At 44.0% G+C, this 12,330-nt stretch overlaps 1 protein-coding gene across 1 annotated transcript; it reads right to left on the reverse strand.

The window, feature by feature from the left end:
• Window positions 1-1,978: 1,978 nt before the first annotated feature.
• Window positions 1,979-3,520, reverse strand: LOC124040770 (otoraplin-like). The gene is made up of 4 exons (XM_046357861.1): window positions 3,283-3,520; window positions 2,893-3,032; window positions 2,351-2,467; window positions 1,979-2,181 (listed from the first exon to the last, which is right to left on the reverse strand). Exons 1-4 carry the CDS (start codon window positions 3,407-3,409, stop codon window positions 2,158-2,160), a joined length of 408 nt encoding a protein of 135 aa, XP_046213817.1. The 5' UTR covers window positions 3,410-3,520; the 3' UTR covers window positions 1,979-2,157.
• Window positions 3,521-12,330: the final 8,810 nt, after the last annotated feature.

Below are 12,330 nucleotides of genomic sequence, written 5' to 3' on the forward strand. Positions count from 1 at the left end.
AGCTGATTTGCATTCTCTCTCAAGGTGAGCATGTAGGCCTGAGTACCATTGCCATGGCAGCAGATGGGTCATTACCATACCTCAGTAGCTCACCTTCACCACACATCCCTGATGACCTTACACTGTCTTTAACACCTTTACATACCTTTCACACTCATACACACAGCGAATGTTTACTCACACTGAATAACACAATCAGTGTGTCGATGCGTTTCTGAGTGTAAGTGTGTCTCTATCTGTGTGTGTGCACGTGTGTGTGTGTGCACGTGTGTGTGTGTGCACGTGTGTGTGTGTGCACGTGTGTGTGTGTGTGTGTGTGTGTGTGTGTGTGTGTGCGTGCGTGCGTGCGTGCGTGCGTGCGTGCGTGCGTGCGCGTGCGTGCGCGCGTGCGTGCGTGCGTGCGTGTGTGTGTGTGTGTGTGTGTGTGTGTGTGTGTGTGTGTGTGCGGACACATACAGTGCATTCGGGAGGTTTTCAGACCCCTTGACTTTTTCCACATTTTGTTACGTTTCAGCCTTATTTGAAAATGGATTAAATTGTTTTTTTCCCCTCATCAATCTACACACAATACCCAATAATGGCAAAGCAAAAACAGGTTTTTAGAAAATGTTGCTAATTTATTATAATAAAAATGGAAATATTACATGTATGTAAGTATTTAGACCCTTTACTCAGTACTTTGTTGAAGCAACTTTGGCAGCAATTACAGCCTCAAGTCTTCTTGGGTATAACTCTTCTTCTTGGGTATAACAAGCTTCGGGATCCAATTATTAAAAAACATTTTTTTAGAATAAGGCTGTAAAGTAACAAAATTTGAAAAAGTCCAAGTGTCTTAATACTTTCTGAATGCACTGTTGGTGCATGCATGTGTGGGTGCATGCTTGCATGTGACAGAGAGCGAGAGACAAGACTATGCAACCACATTTCGAATTAGCCTCATTGTAAGGGTATACTGGGAAAGTTGGTTTTCGTGTTTACCTTTCTCACGGTGTTAGTAAAATATATGCAAATATGCAAATGTTTATGAAAGAGGCAAGGAAGAGGAAACAAATAATATTTACTATATTTTAAAGTGACCTAATCATTTTTCCACTGTTACACTTAAATATTTTGTGTAAAACACAGTTTAATTACTTTTTTTCTGGATTATACTGACCTTTGCTTGATTATGTAAATGCAGGTATGACACTGCTACAAAGAGCTTCATTCAGGATAACAAATTAAATTAGGTAATATCATTAATACCACTACAGCAGGAGGAAGAGAATGTGCTCTTAAACATAATTAACTTCAATTTTCAGCCATTCAACATCCACAGACCAGGATGCATCCCCAGAGAAATTCCTTCACCACAGATAAATACACAACTTGTCTGGTGTTCACGCTCCACACGGCCCCCAAAAAAACTCATCTTCCTATTTCCACTGTAAAATATCTTCTTGACAAATCTTCACATAATATTTCTTCTAGAGGTATTTACTACGCTATAACCTAATATCAAGTCGTTAGGTTGTTTCTAATAAATTTGTCATACCCAGCCAGATGATGAGGTTTTGCCTCATCAACTGCAAAATCAATGACACGCTTTCTCCTTCCTCTATCTGTTTCCAAGCATATCAAATTGATATTATCTTCCACCAACATTTTATCAGAATGTTTTCAGTGGTGCTTTTCATAACACCTAATCCTATGAAACAAGGTAACTCCCATAACCCTGGCAGGCTTACTCCGCGGTCCTGTTTACTAAGGATCTAAACACATCCAAAATATACAGGAGTCTTTCCAACACACAGCAGCAGTATCCTAGCCTCACTGTGAAATTGTTGTATGTTTGGGTACTTGGAAACATAGAATTTCCACTCAGCCAAACTACAACAAGTTTAATATAACCTACAGTAAGCTTAGAACATTTGTTTTAGTCATATTAGTGATAATTTGATCACTGATTTTAGAAGATTCAACAAGTAGAGTACAAACATTTGGATGAAAGGGATTTATTGACACATTTTCTATATCAAAATACAAGAAAAGTCTTTGAAATAATAAAACCTTTGCTCCGCAGATCATAAGGATCTCTACTTCCACATATTTCCTTTGTAATTCTCAGAAAAAAAGCAAAACAGTTGATCAATAAAGAGGCCTACATCATCCAGAGATTCAGAAACAGTAGAAGTCAACGTCCTGCAAGAGAGAACAAATGTAACAATGATCAAAACTACAACAATAAGTAATACTTCAGGATCTGTTGATTACCTGTGAGAATGTAGCTACTGAGCGAGAATGAGTGGAGACAAACAACATGTTGTGGTAGCTATAGTGTTGAATGCGTGGAAGTTGAGGTAATACTCACGGCCGTAGGGATCGCCACAGTATCAGTATCCTTCTTAAACTTGGTAGTCTCCTTCACCAGGTTGCTGGGGAAGTAGCCGAGGATGCCCATTTGGTCCACATAACGCTCACTGTAAACCTGCCAGAGAGAGGAACATGGTGCTAGATAGATGTGCTCAAGTGTTTCACCATGACAGAAACATTCAAATCTAGGGAGCAGGTTTAGGAAGAGCAGAATAGATGCATTTGTGTGATCGAGTCATATATCTGTGAGTTTCTGCCCAAATCTCACACATTCCACAACTCAAAATGATTGAATAATGTGACAGGCACAGCAAAATGCACCTCAAAAGGTATGAACCTCACGACCAACAAGATGGAGCATAGAATCACCTGATTTGATTGGTACATTGATCACATGGAATAATTTCCCTACGGTCTTTACATTTCAACATGAATTGACAAAAAACGGTTTGGGATGAACCATTTTCTAAAAGCATATTGTGAACAGTAATGAAAATGTTTCTGTAACTCTGGAAACAAACCCATCATCACAGAACATACACTTCCAGACCAGAAGACTCCAGTGCCCTCCTCTGGTGTGAGTTTGGAGTACACATAGATCATCTGGTCCTTCCTGATGTTGATGAATCTGCAGTCAGGAGCGGTGAAGTCATCCAGAGCCACGGCCATAGAGAGAGCATCTGAGAGGGAACAACAACACAATCAACATGAAAGCAAATTACCGACAGTATATCAAATAAGAAAAAACATTGACTGTGCACTCTTTTTGTCAAATCACATATAAAGCCAGTATTGACTCGATTGGTTGATGGGTGCATGGTATTGTCACACACCTCAAAAAATGCAGAATGTCTGAATAGAGAACCCAAATCCATACTCTCCAAAAATGGTCTTCAGATCGGTAAGGTGCATAAAATCTACTGTACTCACATGAGCATTCCTCATCTGCACAGATTTTGCTGTTTGCCAGTTTGTCCATAAGAACAGCATTGGTGGTGGTCTGGCACAGAAATCCCAAAGAGAGGAGCAGAAGAGCGAAATGCAGTGGATCGTTCATCCTGAAGATGGTGAGAAAGTGAATGTACTGTATGTATGTGTGTGAGTGAGTGCGAAATAACTCACTACTGTAAACTTCCACACACTTCTTATCCTATGTCTGGATGGGCAGAACCCTTTCATCACAGGAATTCTGACCAATCAGAGTTGACCGGCTCCACATTCCACATTCCTAAAAGAAAAAGAAAAAAAGTGGCTGCAAGTTTTATGGGAAAAACAAAAGCCCTGCAGTGAGCTCTTATCAAAAACAGACATGGATATTTGTATGTTTTCTTGTTTTTTCTTTTGTGTTTGGCAACATGCAGCTGCCATAAACAGGTATATCCTCAGTGCTTTATAGAACATTTGAGTTTTGAGTATGATTCAACCACATCCACTTGATTTCTCCAGAGTTCCATAAGAAACAGATAGATAATATCTGTGAATTCTCCTTCTCCGCATTCTGTTCCTCCTCTAAATCCGGGGGTGTTAAATAACACCTAATCTGAGATGCACCTAATCTGAGATGCACCTAATCTGAGATGCAGTGCTTTAGACCGCTGCGCCAATAGGGAGCCCCCTAGTGGCGCAGCGGTCTAAGGCACTGCATCTCAGTGCTAGAGGCATCACTACAGACCCTGGTTTGATTCCAGGCTGTGAGTCCCATAGGGTGGTGCACAATGGGCCCAGCATTGTTAGGGTTTGGCCGGTGTAGGCTGTCATTATAAATAAGACTTTGTTCTTAACTTACTTGCCTGGTTAAATCAAAAATGTAATTCAGGACATTACTGTGTTTAGGGAATATATTCCACTAGTTCCATTTAGGCTAACAGGTTTTTGTTTTTCCGACTACACCTTGGTGATATCCTAGCAGGAGCCTACAAAAGATGGGCCCTGTCTTCAGGTTTTACCTACATGGCAGCTGGAAATGGTGTCAGTAAAACTGGATTGATCATGCGTTCTAAAAACTGGTTCTTAAATTCTTAAATACCAGCATACAACTGGGGAAAATGAACTTGAACGCACCTTTAAAATAGTAATTACTAGTGGGAAACTTGTCCATCATCTCTGAACTCTGACGTCACATACTAAGGAAATTACCTTGATTACCAGTTAAATGCAACAACAAAACATTATTTATAAAGACAATCTATTCATGTGGATTATTACCTCTTAATTTGTTAATGAGCATAATAGCTGTACTTTTAGTTTATGGTTGACGCAGCTTGTTTGCCGTTAGCCAATCGTAGATCTCTATGAGTTTAAAGCACGTGAATGCACACAACTGTTAACAATATTGTTTTCAGAGCCTCTCACTTGTTTTGAGCAAAAGCACTAGGTTCAATCTATATGGTCGAAGATCTGCGTTATAGTGCGATTGAAATGTAAAGGTTATTTTCATTAGAGCCAACATATGCAGCGTTTACCGTGAATGCAGTCTCTGCGAATGCAGGAACATCGCCTTTAAAATTCAATCACGCTATTGCGTGGATCTTCCCGCGATACGGATTGAATCTAGGCCTACATTTTATCTGCGGTTATGTCACAGATGTGACTTATTGTCACAACTTCCGCCGAAGTTGGTGCCTCTCCTTGTTTGGGCGGCGTTCGGCGGTCGTCGTCACCGGCTTTCTAGCTGCCACCGATCTACGTTTCTCTTCCATTTGTTTTGTCTTGATTGTACTGTCATGGCGTTGGCCTGGGGGGTAGGTTTATGACAGTCATAAATATCCCCCCCCTTTTTCCTCTCTCTACCCTACTGAGGTTACATTTGCAAAACCCTTGGCTAACATAGAGATTCAGGGAACATCAGAAGGTGGGGGGAAATTAACTAAATTCTGGTCATCCGAACAATTGAACATATGTGGTGGTACTAAATGAATATGATGTCAGTTTAGTTGTCATCTGAGACATTCTCATCAATGATAAGATGACATAAACTCTACAGTGAAAAGTCTACACATCAGAGTTATCGGATTCACATGGAATTGTTGTTCAATTGAAATGTCTGAATATGAAATGATTTGTGACGGGATGAAATGTGATTTTAGCTTCTAAAATTTGAGATTTGGGTTTTCATAAGATAGGGCTCTGCTCAATCAGTGGCCCGCCCCTGTGAAGGGACATGGGCTATAAAACTTTTATAGGACGACGGTCCTATGTCAGAATGGTTCAGATAATAACTACAGAACGAAGCCAACATCAGCGTGAGCTTTGGTTGCGAATGGTATGAACTTTGAACTCTTATTCACTACAGAAGTGATACCTCCTAGCCGTTGAGTTAGCAACAGCAGATGCAAACAAGGGTTAGGAAGGAACAGACATAGTATTCTGTCTATCACACAACGACGTTACTACAACGTATCCAATTGATCACCAGAGACATTCTTCAAAGGACTCGGTTGGGCAACACGGCCTTCCATCTACCACCAACCTACCGAAGCGCAGCTCAGAGTAAATTTTTATTAGAGGTCTGTGCGAGGAGGTGCAGATGGAACTGGCCTGTCGTGACAATAACCTCACCCTGGACTCACTCATTGCGATGGCCATCCATCTGGATAACCTTCATCCGGGAGCATCGGCATTCTCATCGCTTCTCTCCCTCCGGCGAGCACTCGGGATCAGAGCCTCTTCTCCTCTTCTTTTCCGGTTCAAAGTCTCGACTGTCAGCCATTAGGATCTGGAACCATCAGACACATCACTCAACCACTCACCCTCACGATGGAGTCCAATCACCAGGAGAACATCCTCTTCATCACCAGTGCACCAGTTCACAAAATCATCCTCGGCCTCACTTGTCTCCAACGCCATGGCCCTACCATCTCATGGTCGAGGATGAGAATCAGACTGGTCACCTGAATGCCGGAGGACCTGCTTCCCTGTCCCCTGTGGTTCCACGTCAGTTGAGAGTCCTGTGGTTGCCCTTCAGCCCAACATCCCAGAGGAATACCAGGACCTAAGGGAGGTATTCTCCAAGACCCGCGTTACCTGTCTCTCTCCTCATCGCCCCTGGGACTGTGTCATCGACCTGTTTTCCGGTGCTACACCTTATCGCAGATGCATCTACCCTCTGTCTGTGGCTGAGACCCAGGCCATGGAGGATTATATTCAAGAGGCCCTCCAATAGGGTTTCATCCGCACATCCACGTCCCTGCGCCGGCTGAATTCTTCTTCATGGCCAAGAAGGAGGGAGGATTATGCCCTTATATCAATTATCGAGGACTCAATGACATCACCACAAAGTATCAGTACCCTCTTGTGCCACTGAGAAGCACAAGTTCTTCACCAAATTAGACCTGCGGAGTGCCTACAATCTCATCTGCATCCGGGAGGGGAATGAGTGGAAGACGGCGTTCAGCCAAAGGTTATGTCCTTTGGCTTAGCCAATGCTCCGTCAGTTTTTCAGGAATTAATCAACAAGGTGTTCAGGGACATGCACGGACATCAGGTGATTGTATACATCGATTACATCCTGATCTTCTCGACCTACCTGGAAGATCACAACACCCCCGTTCGAGCAGTCCTGGAATGCCTCTTCGCCAGTCACCTGTTTGTCAAGGCGGAAAAGTGCCAATTCCATCAGAGGGCTGTATGCTTCTTGGGTTACCAAATCAGCCCACAGGGAATGAAGATACAGGACAAGAAGGTAGATGCGATGAGGTCATGGCCAGTCCCAACCACCATCAAGGGGTTACAAGGGTTTTTGGGGTTTGACAACTTCAACCGCCTCTTCATCTGGAACTTCAGTGCTGTCGCCGCCCCACTCACCTCCCTCCTCAAGGGTGGGCCTCGTAGGTTGGTGTGGTCTCCAGCAGCCGACGAGGCCTTTTGTATCCTCCCACCTCCGCAGAGAGGAATTACGACATCTGCGATTGGGAGCTCCTGGTGGTGAAGTTGGCATTGGAGGAGTGGAGACACTGGCTGGAGGGTGCTAAGGAACCATTCGTCATCCTCACTGACCATCGGAACCTAGAGTACATATGGACAGCAAGGAGACTGAATCCGTGCCAAGCCAGGTGGGCACTTCTCTTCACCAAATTCGACTTCATGCTGACCTATCGCCCAGGTTCTAAGAACATCAAGGCCGTTGCCCTGCCCCATATCTATGATTCGGGAGAGGTTCATGTCCATAGGGAACCCATAATTCCATCCTCCCGAGTCATAGGTCCAGTGGTTTGGGACGTAGATGTGGACATCCGGCAGGCTCTAGAGAGGGAGCTCTAATTGAAATTGTCCCCACGGGCGCATCTACGTTCCGACAGGGATAAGGGATCGGCTGCTGACCTGGGCACACACATCTACGTTCCGACAGGGATAAGGGATTGGCAGCTGACCTGGGCACACACATCTACGTTCCAACAGGGATAAGGGATTGGCTACTGACCTGGGCACACGCAGCTATTGTCAATGGACATCCAGGTATTTCTTGCACCATCCACTCCATCGCTGAGAAGTACAGGTGGCCCACCTTGGTTCAGGATGTCAACTCCTTTTCCATATGTGCTCAAACCAAGTCCCCCCGGAATGCTCTAGCAGGGAAGTTCCTGCCGCTTCCCGTGCCTCAGCAACCTTGGTCACATCTATCCATTGACTTTGTAACCGATCTTCCTCCCCTCTGATGGTTTCACCACCATTCTGGTGATAGTGGATAGATTTTCCAAGTCATGTCGCTTAATCCCTCTTCCTGGTCTCCACATTTGCTCAGGTCGCTGAGGCACTCTTCCAGCAGGTCATCCGGCATTATGGCCTTCCGGATGACATTATTTCTGACCGAAGCCCCCAATTCACATTACGAGTATGGAGGGCCTTCATGGAGAAGCGCGGGGTCACGGTCAGCCTCAATTCCGGATATCGGCCTCAGTCCATCGGGCAGGTGGAGAGGATGAACCAGGAGCTGGGGAGGTTCCTGAGAAGTCATTGTCAGGACCGGCAGGGTGAGTGGGCACGATTCCTTCCCTGGGCAGAGTACGCCCAGAACTCCCTACGTTAATCCTCCACTGGGTTGACCCCCTTCGAATGTGTTTTGGGTTTCCAGCCGGCCCTGGACCCATGGACCCCGTGCCAGGCCACGGCTCCTGCGGTAGATGAGTGGTTCCGGCACATGGAGGAGGTGTGATGCGAAGCACACGTGAGACTCCAGCATGTCATCCATTGTCAGAAGGAACAGGCAGACTGCCACCACAGGCAGACTGCCACCTGTGTTCCATCCTGGGGACCACATTTGGCTCTCTACCAGGAACCTCCCACTCTGTCTGCCCTGCATGAATCTGAGCCCCCGGTTTGTGGGGCCGTTCAAGGTTCTCCGGAGGGTCAATGAGGAGACATACAGGTTACAAATACCCAGTCACTATTGAATCTTACCCTCTTTTCATGTGTCCCTTTTCGGGCCCGTGGTCCCTCGTCCCCTAGCTGATAGTGTCCCCTTCAACAAACCTCCACCCCCCCCCCCGGACGTGGAGGGGGGCCCGGCGTACGCTGTCAGATCCCTACTGGACTCCCAATGTCACGGCGCACAATTGGCCCAGAGTCGTCCAGTGTGTGGCCGGGGTAGGCCGTCATTGTAAATAAGAATTTGTTCTTATCTGACTTGCCCAGTTAAATAAAGGTTACACACACACACTGACCAAACGTTATTTTGTTGGTTTTACATGTGTCCCCATTACCTGTAAAACATAATCAAAACCTATTTATTTCACTTAGTTGCTGTGCTGTTTCGTTGTTCATTTGTTCAGTGTTTCATTCTCAACCAGGATTTATATGGAACACAATTTGGGTCTCTGCATGTAAAAAAAAGCATGTGTCAAATAACACTATTTGACGTGTCAAATAAGCTTTTTCACCAATCAGGACCTGAATATGACGGCATGTTACATAATAATTTTACGCGATCATTCGTTTTTTAAGTAGTTATTATACATTGATTACGCTATCACTCGTATTTCATATGTCACAATGATTCATCGATACGTATGCAATGATGCTGTTAAAGTTGTCTCGCGCACCTACAGTGCTGGTCATAAAGAAAAGCTAGCTAGGATTTTTTAAATTTTTTTATTGAACCTTTATTTACATAGGAAAGTCAGTTATGAACAAATTCTTATTAACAATGACGTCCTACCCCTGACAAACGCGGACGACGCTGGGCCAATTGTGCACCGCCCTATGGGACTCACAATCACGGCCGGATGTGATGCAGCCGAGCTCATGGATGCAAACAATGTTCTTCCCCAAAATAGAAAAATGACATAATCTGTTTCAGTAGTTATAGTTAGCTAGCTAACTAAATAGCTAGGTGTGATCATCTAAAATAACCCTAATTTATAAGACACTTCTAATTTGATTAATGGTGGTCAGGCCCCATCTATGTGAAGCTAGCCACAATAAGGAACAGCCACATAGTGGACTTCGTGGTTAGCCTTCAAAATAACATGATGTCGTTGACAGTGATGCAAACGCATGCAAATAGTAGAATTATGCCACAATTAAAAAGATCATGCTAAACGAGGTTGGAATGTTGTTATATATAATCATTTGTTAATCTTGCAAAAATATGCTGAAATCACACTGGATCTATTGTAGCGACCCGCACAGACAGCTGTGTGTTATGTGTTAGGCTATTATTGGGTTGTGTTGTACTTACCAGTGTTTGCGGGGTCCGACATGCCAATCAACCTGCTATCTGCCAATCACGGGAATGCCTGGAATGTTCTGATGCCGGGCTTCCTGGTGGTTGGTGGAGTTGGGTTTGGCAGGGGGATGGAGCATTGGAAGGTTTAGCCTTTGTTCTCTCTCTTATGTCTGGCCTTCACAAGAGAAGGTCACAGTTGGCCTGTGGGTTATCTTTCATTTATTTGGCGTGGGCTACGGCCAAACAGTAGCCTGTGTAAAGTTGGGTTAATAAACCGTCAATTCGTAAACTCAATCCTCTGTCTGGACAATTGTTCCTTTATGATCTAGTCAGGTCATTACAGTATTATACTTTAAAATAGCATTGGTGGCATTCTTATTTCACTGTACAGCCTTACCTATGTTTGTGGATCAATGACATGGGGTATCAGTCTACTCAGTGACACCCAGAGAACATTAGCATCGTAGCTCTTATTGTGGGACTCTGAAACAACTGTGAGTTGAGACACATTTATTGTCAACCTATGTGTATTGAACATTCCTGCGGAAAAACAATAGTGAGTGGATGTTTTGGAGTCTGATAACTCTGAGGAGGGCATTGGGAAAAATATATTTGGTATTGAGTAGACTGTTACCCCATTTAATTGATCCCTAATCCTTAGGTAAATCTGTGCAATAGGCTGACTGGGGAGGTGATTTCACACAGTCACAGTCCTGCAATAAGGGCAAAAACAAATATTTGTGTAAACTCTTCACAGTTGTGTTCTGTGGGTGTCAACGAGTAGACTGATACCCCATTTCCTTGGTTCACATCCCAACCTCGTTAACATTATATAGTCTAAATATGGCATGATTCCACGAACTGTAGCCTTTTGCATCACTTTCAAAGCGGTACTTTTATTTTGAAGGCAAACCGCAAATTCCACAATTGTGCCTACAATCCTTATTGTGGCTAGCTTCACAATACTGTCAGGTCGAGCCTCACTAGCCAGATGAAGCAAGCTGGCTGCTTATAACGTCAGCTTTGGGCAACAGGGTTAAGTAGCTGTCTAGCTATTTAGTTTCATGAACTGAGGTTCAATTTCAATGGGCGAACAACAAGTGGCTACCTAGCTAATATTTACTCACAAGGATTCCTAAATCATTGCTAAGAATAGTGAAAATGACTGAAGTTTCTTCTGGTCATTGTTTTCAGGCTGGGTGTATTGGTGCTAGCTAGGTACCAAGCAAAAGCTAGCTAGCTACCCAAGAAGTTGCGTTTGAACAAATCATGCTTTATTACCAACGCGGTATTGTAAACACATCGTTCGTGGCCGGTGTTTGCAGACTTTTTTTGTACAGCTTTGACAGTGCTTTACTGATAGTAGTGGTGGCGCTTGGCTTGCACGTGCAAATTCAGAACACACAACCTTCTATAATGGAACTGTGTTATTTGACATGCCAAATTAAAAGCTTATTTAATGTGTAAAATAGTGTTATTGTCAAATAGCGTTATTTGACGTCTACCTTTTTTGACACGCAAAGACCCACATGACATTCCATAGTATTGTAACGACCCTGGGTTTTCTGCTGCTCGAGCATGCTTTTGCCGCACAGTCGATAGCGCGCTGGATTGTACGTGGAGTCATTATGTCATGTACATTATATAGGTGTGCACGTCAGCTTTGACATTGTTTTCTCACATCGGCGTTAAATTTAGACAATGGCCAACACAGATGTTGGACGTTTTAGCTAATATTGGCCGATTCCGTTATGTTCACGGATATATCCTGCATCCCTAGGAAACAGCCCGAGTCAACTATCTTAATATACACACAAACACACAAATTGTCGGTCCTTGTCACTGATGGGCTATTGCAGTAGACAACCACCCCAGATTCCACTTCTATCAGCTAAAAACAAGAAGCGGCTCCGATGGGCATGCGATCACCAACACAGGACAATTGCGGAGTGGAAAAACATTGCCTGGTGCTACGAATCCTGGTTCCTATTGCATCATGCTGATGTACTTCTGCTGCTCTCTGTTTATTATTTATGCACTGTCACTTTACCCCTACCTGCATGTACATATTGCCTCAATTACCTCAACAAACCCGTACACCGGTACATTGACTCGGTGCCACTTGTATATAGCCTTGTTGTTTATTGAACTAATATTTTTCCTTTAGTTGAGTTAGCAAGCATTTCTTACCATCGTTTAAGAACAAATTCTTATTTACAATGACAGCCTACCCCAGATGACTCTGGGCCAATTGTGCACCACCCTATGGGACTCACAATCACAGCCAGATGAGATACAGCCTGGATTTGAACCAG

Source organism: Oncorhynchus gorbuscha, linkage group LG08 (genome assembly GCF_021184085.1).
Source record: "Oncorhynchus gorbuscha isolate QuinsamMale2020 ecotype Even-year linkage group LG08, OgorEven_v1.0, whole genome shotgun sequence".
Taxonomy (NCBI): Eukaryota; Metazoa; Chordata; class Actinopteri; order Salmoniformes; family Salmonidae; genus Oncorhynchus; species Oncorhynchus gorbuscha.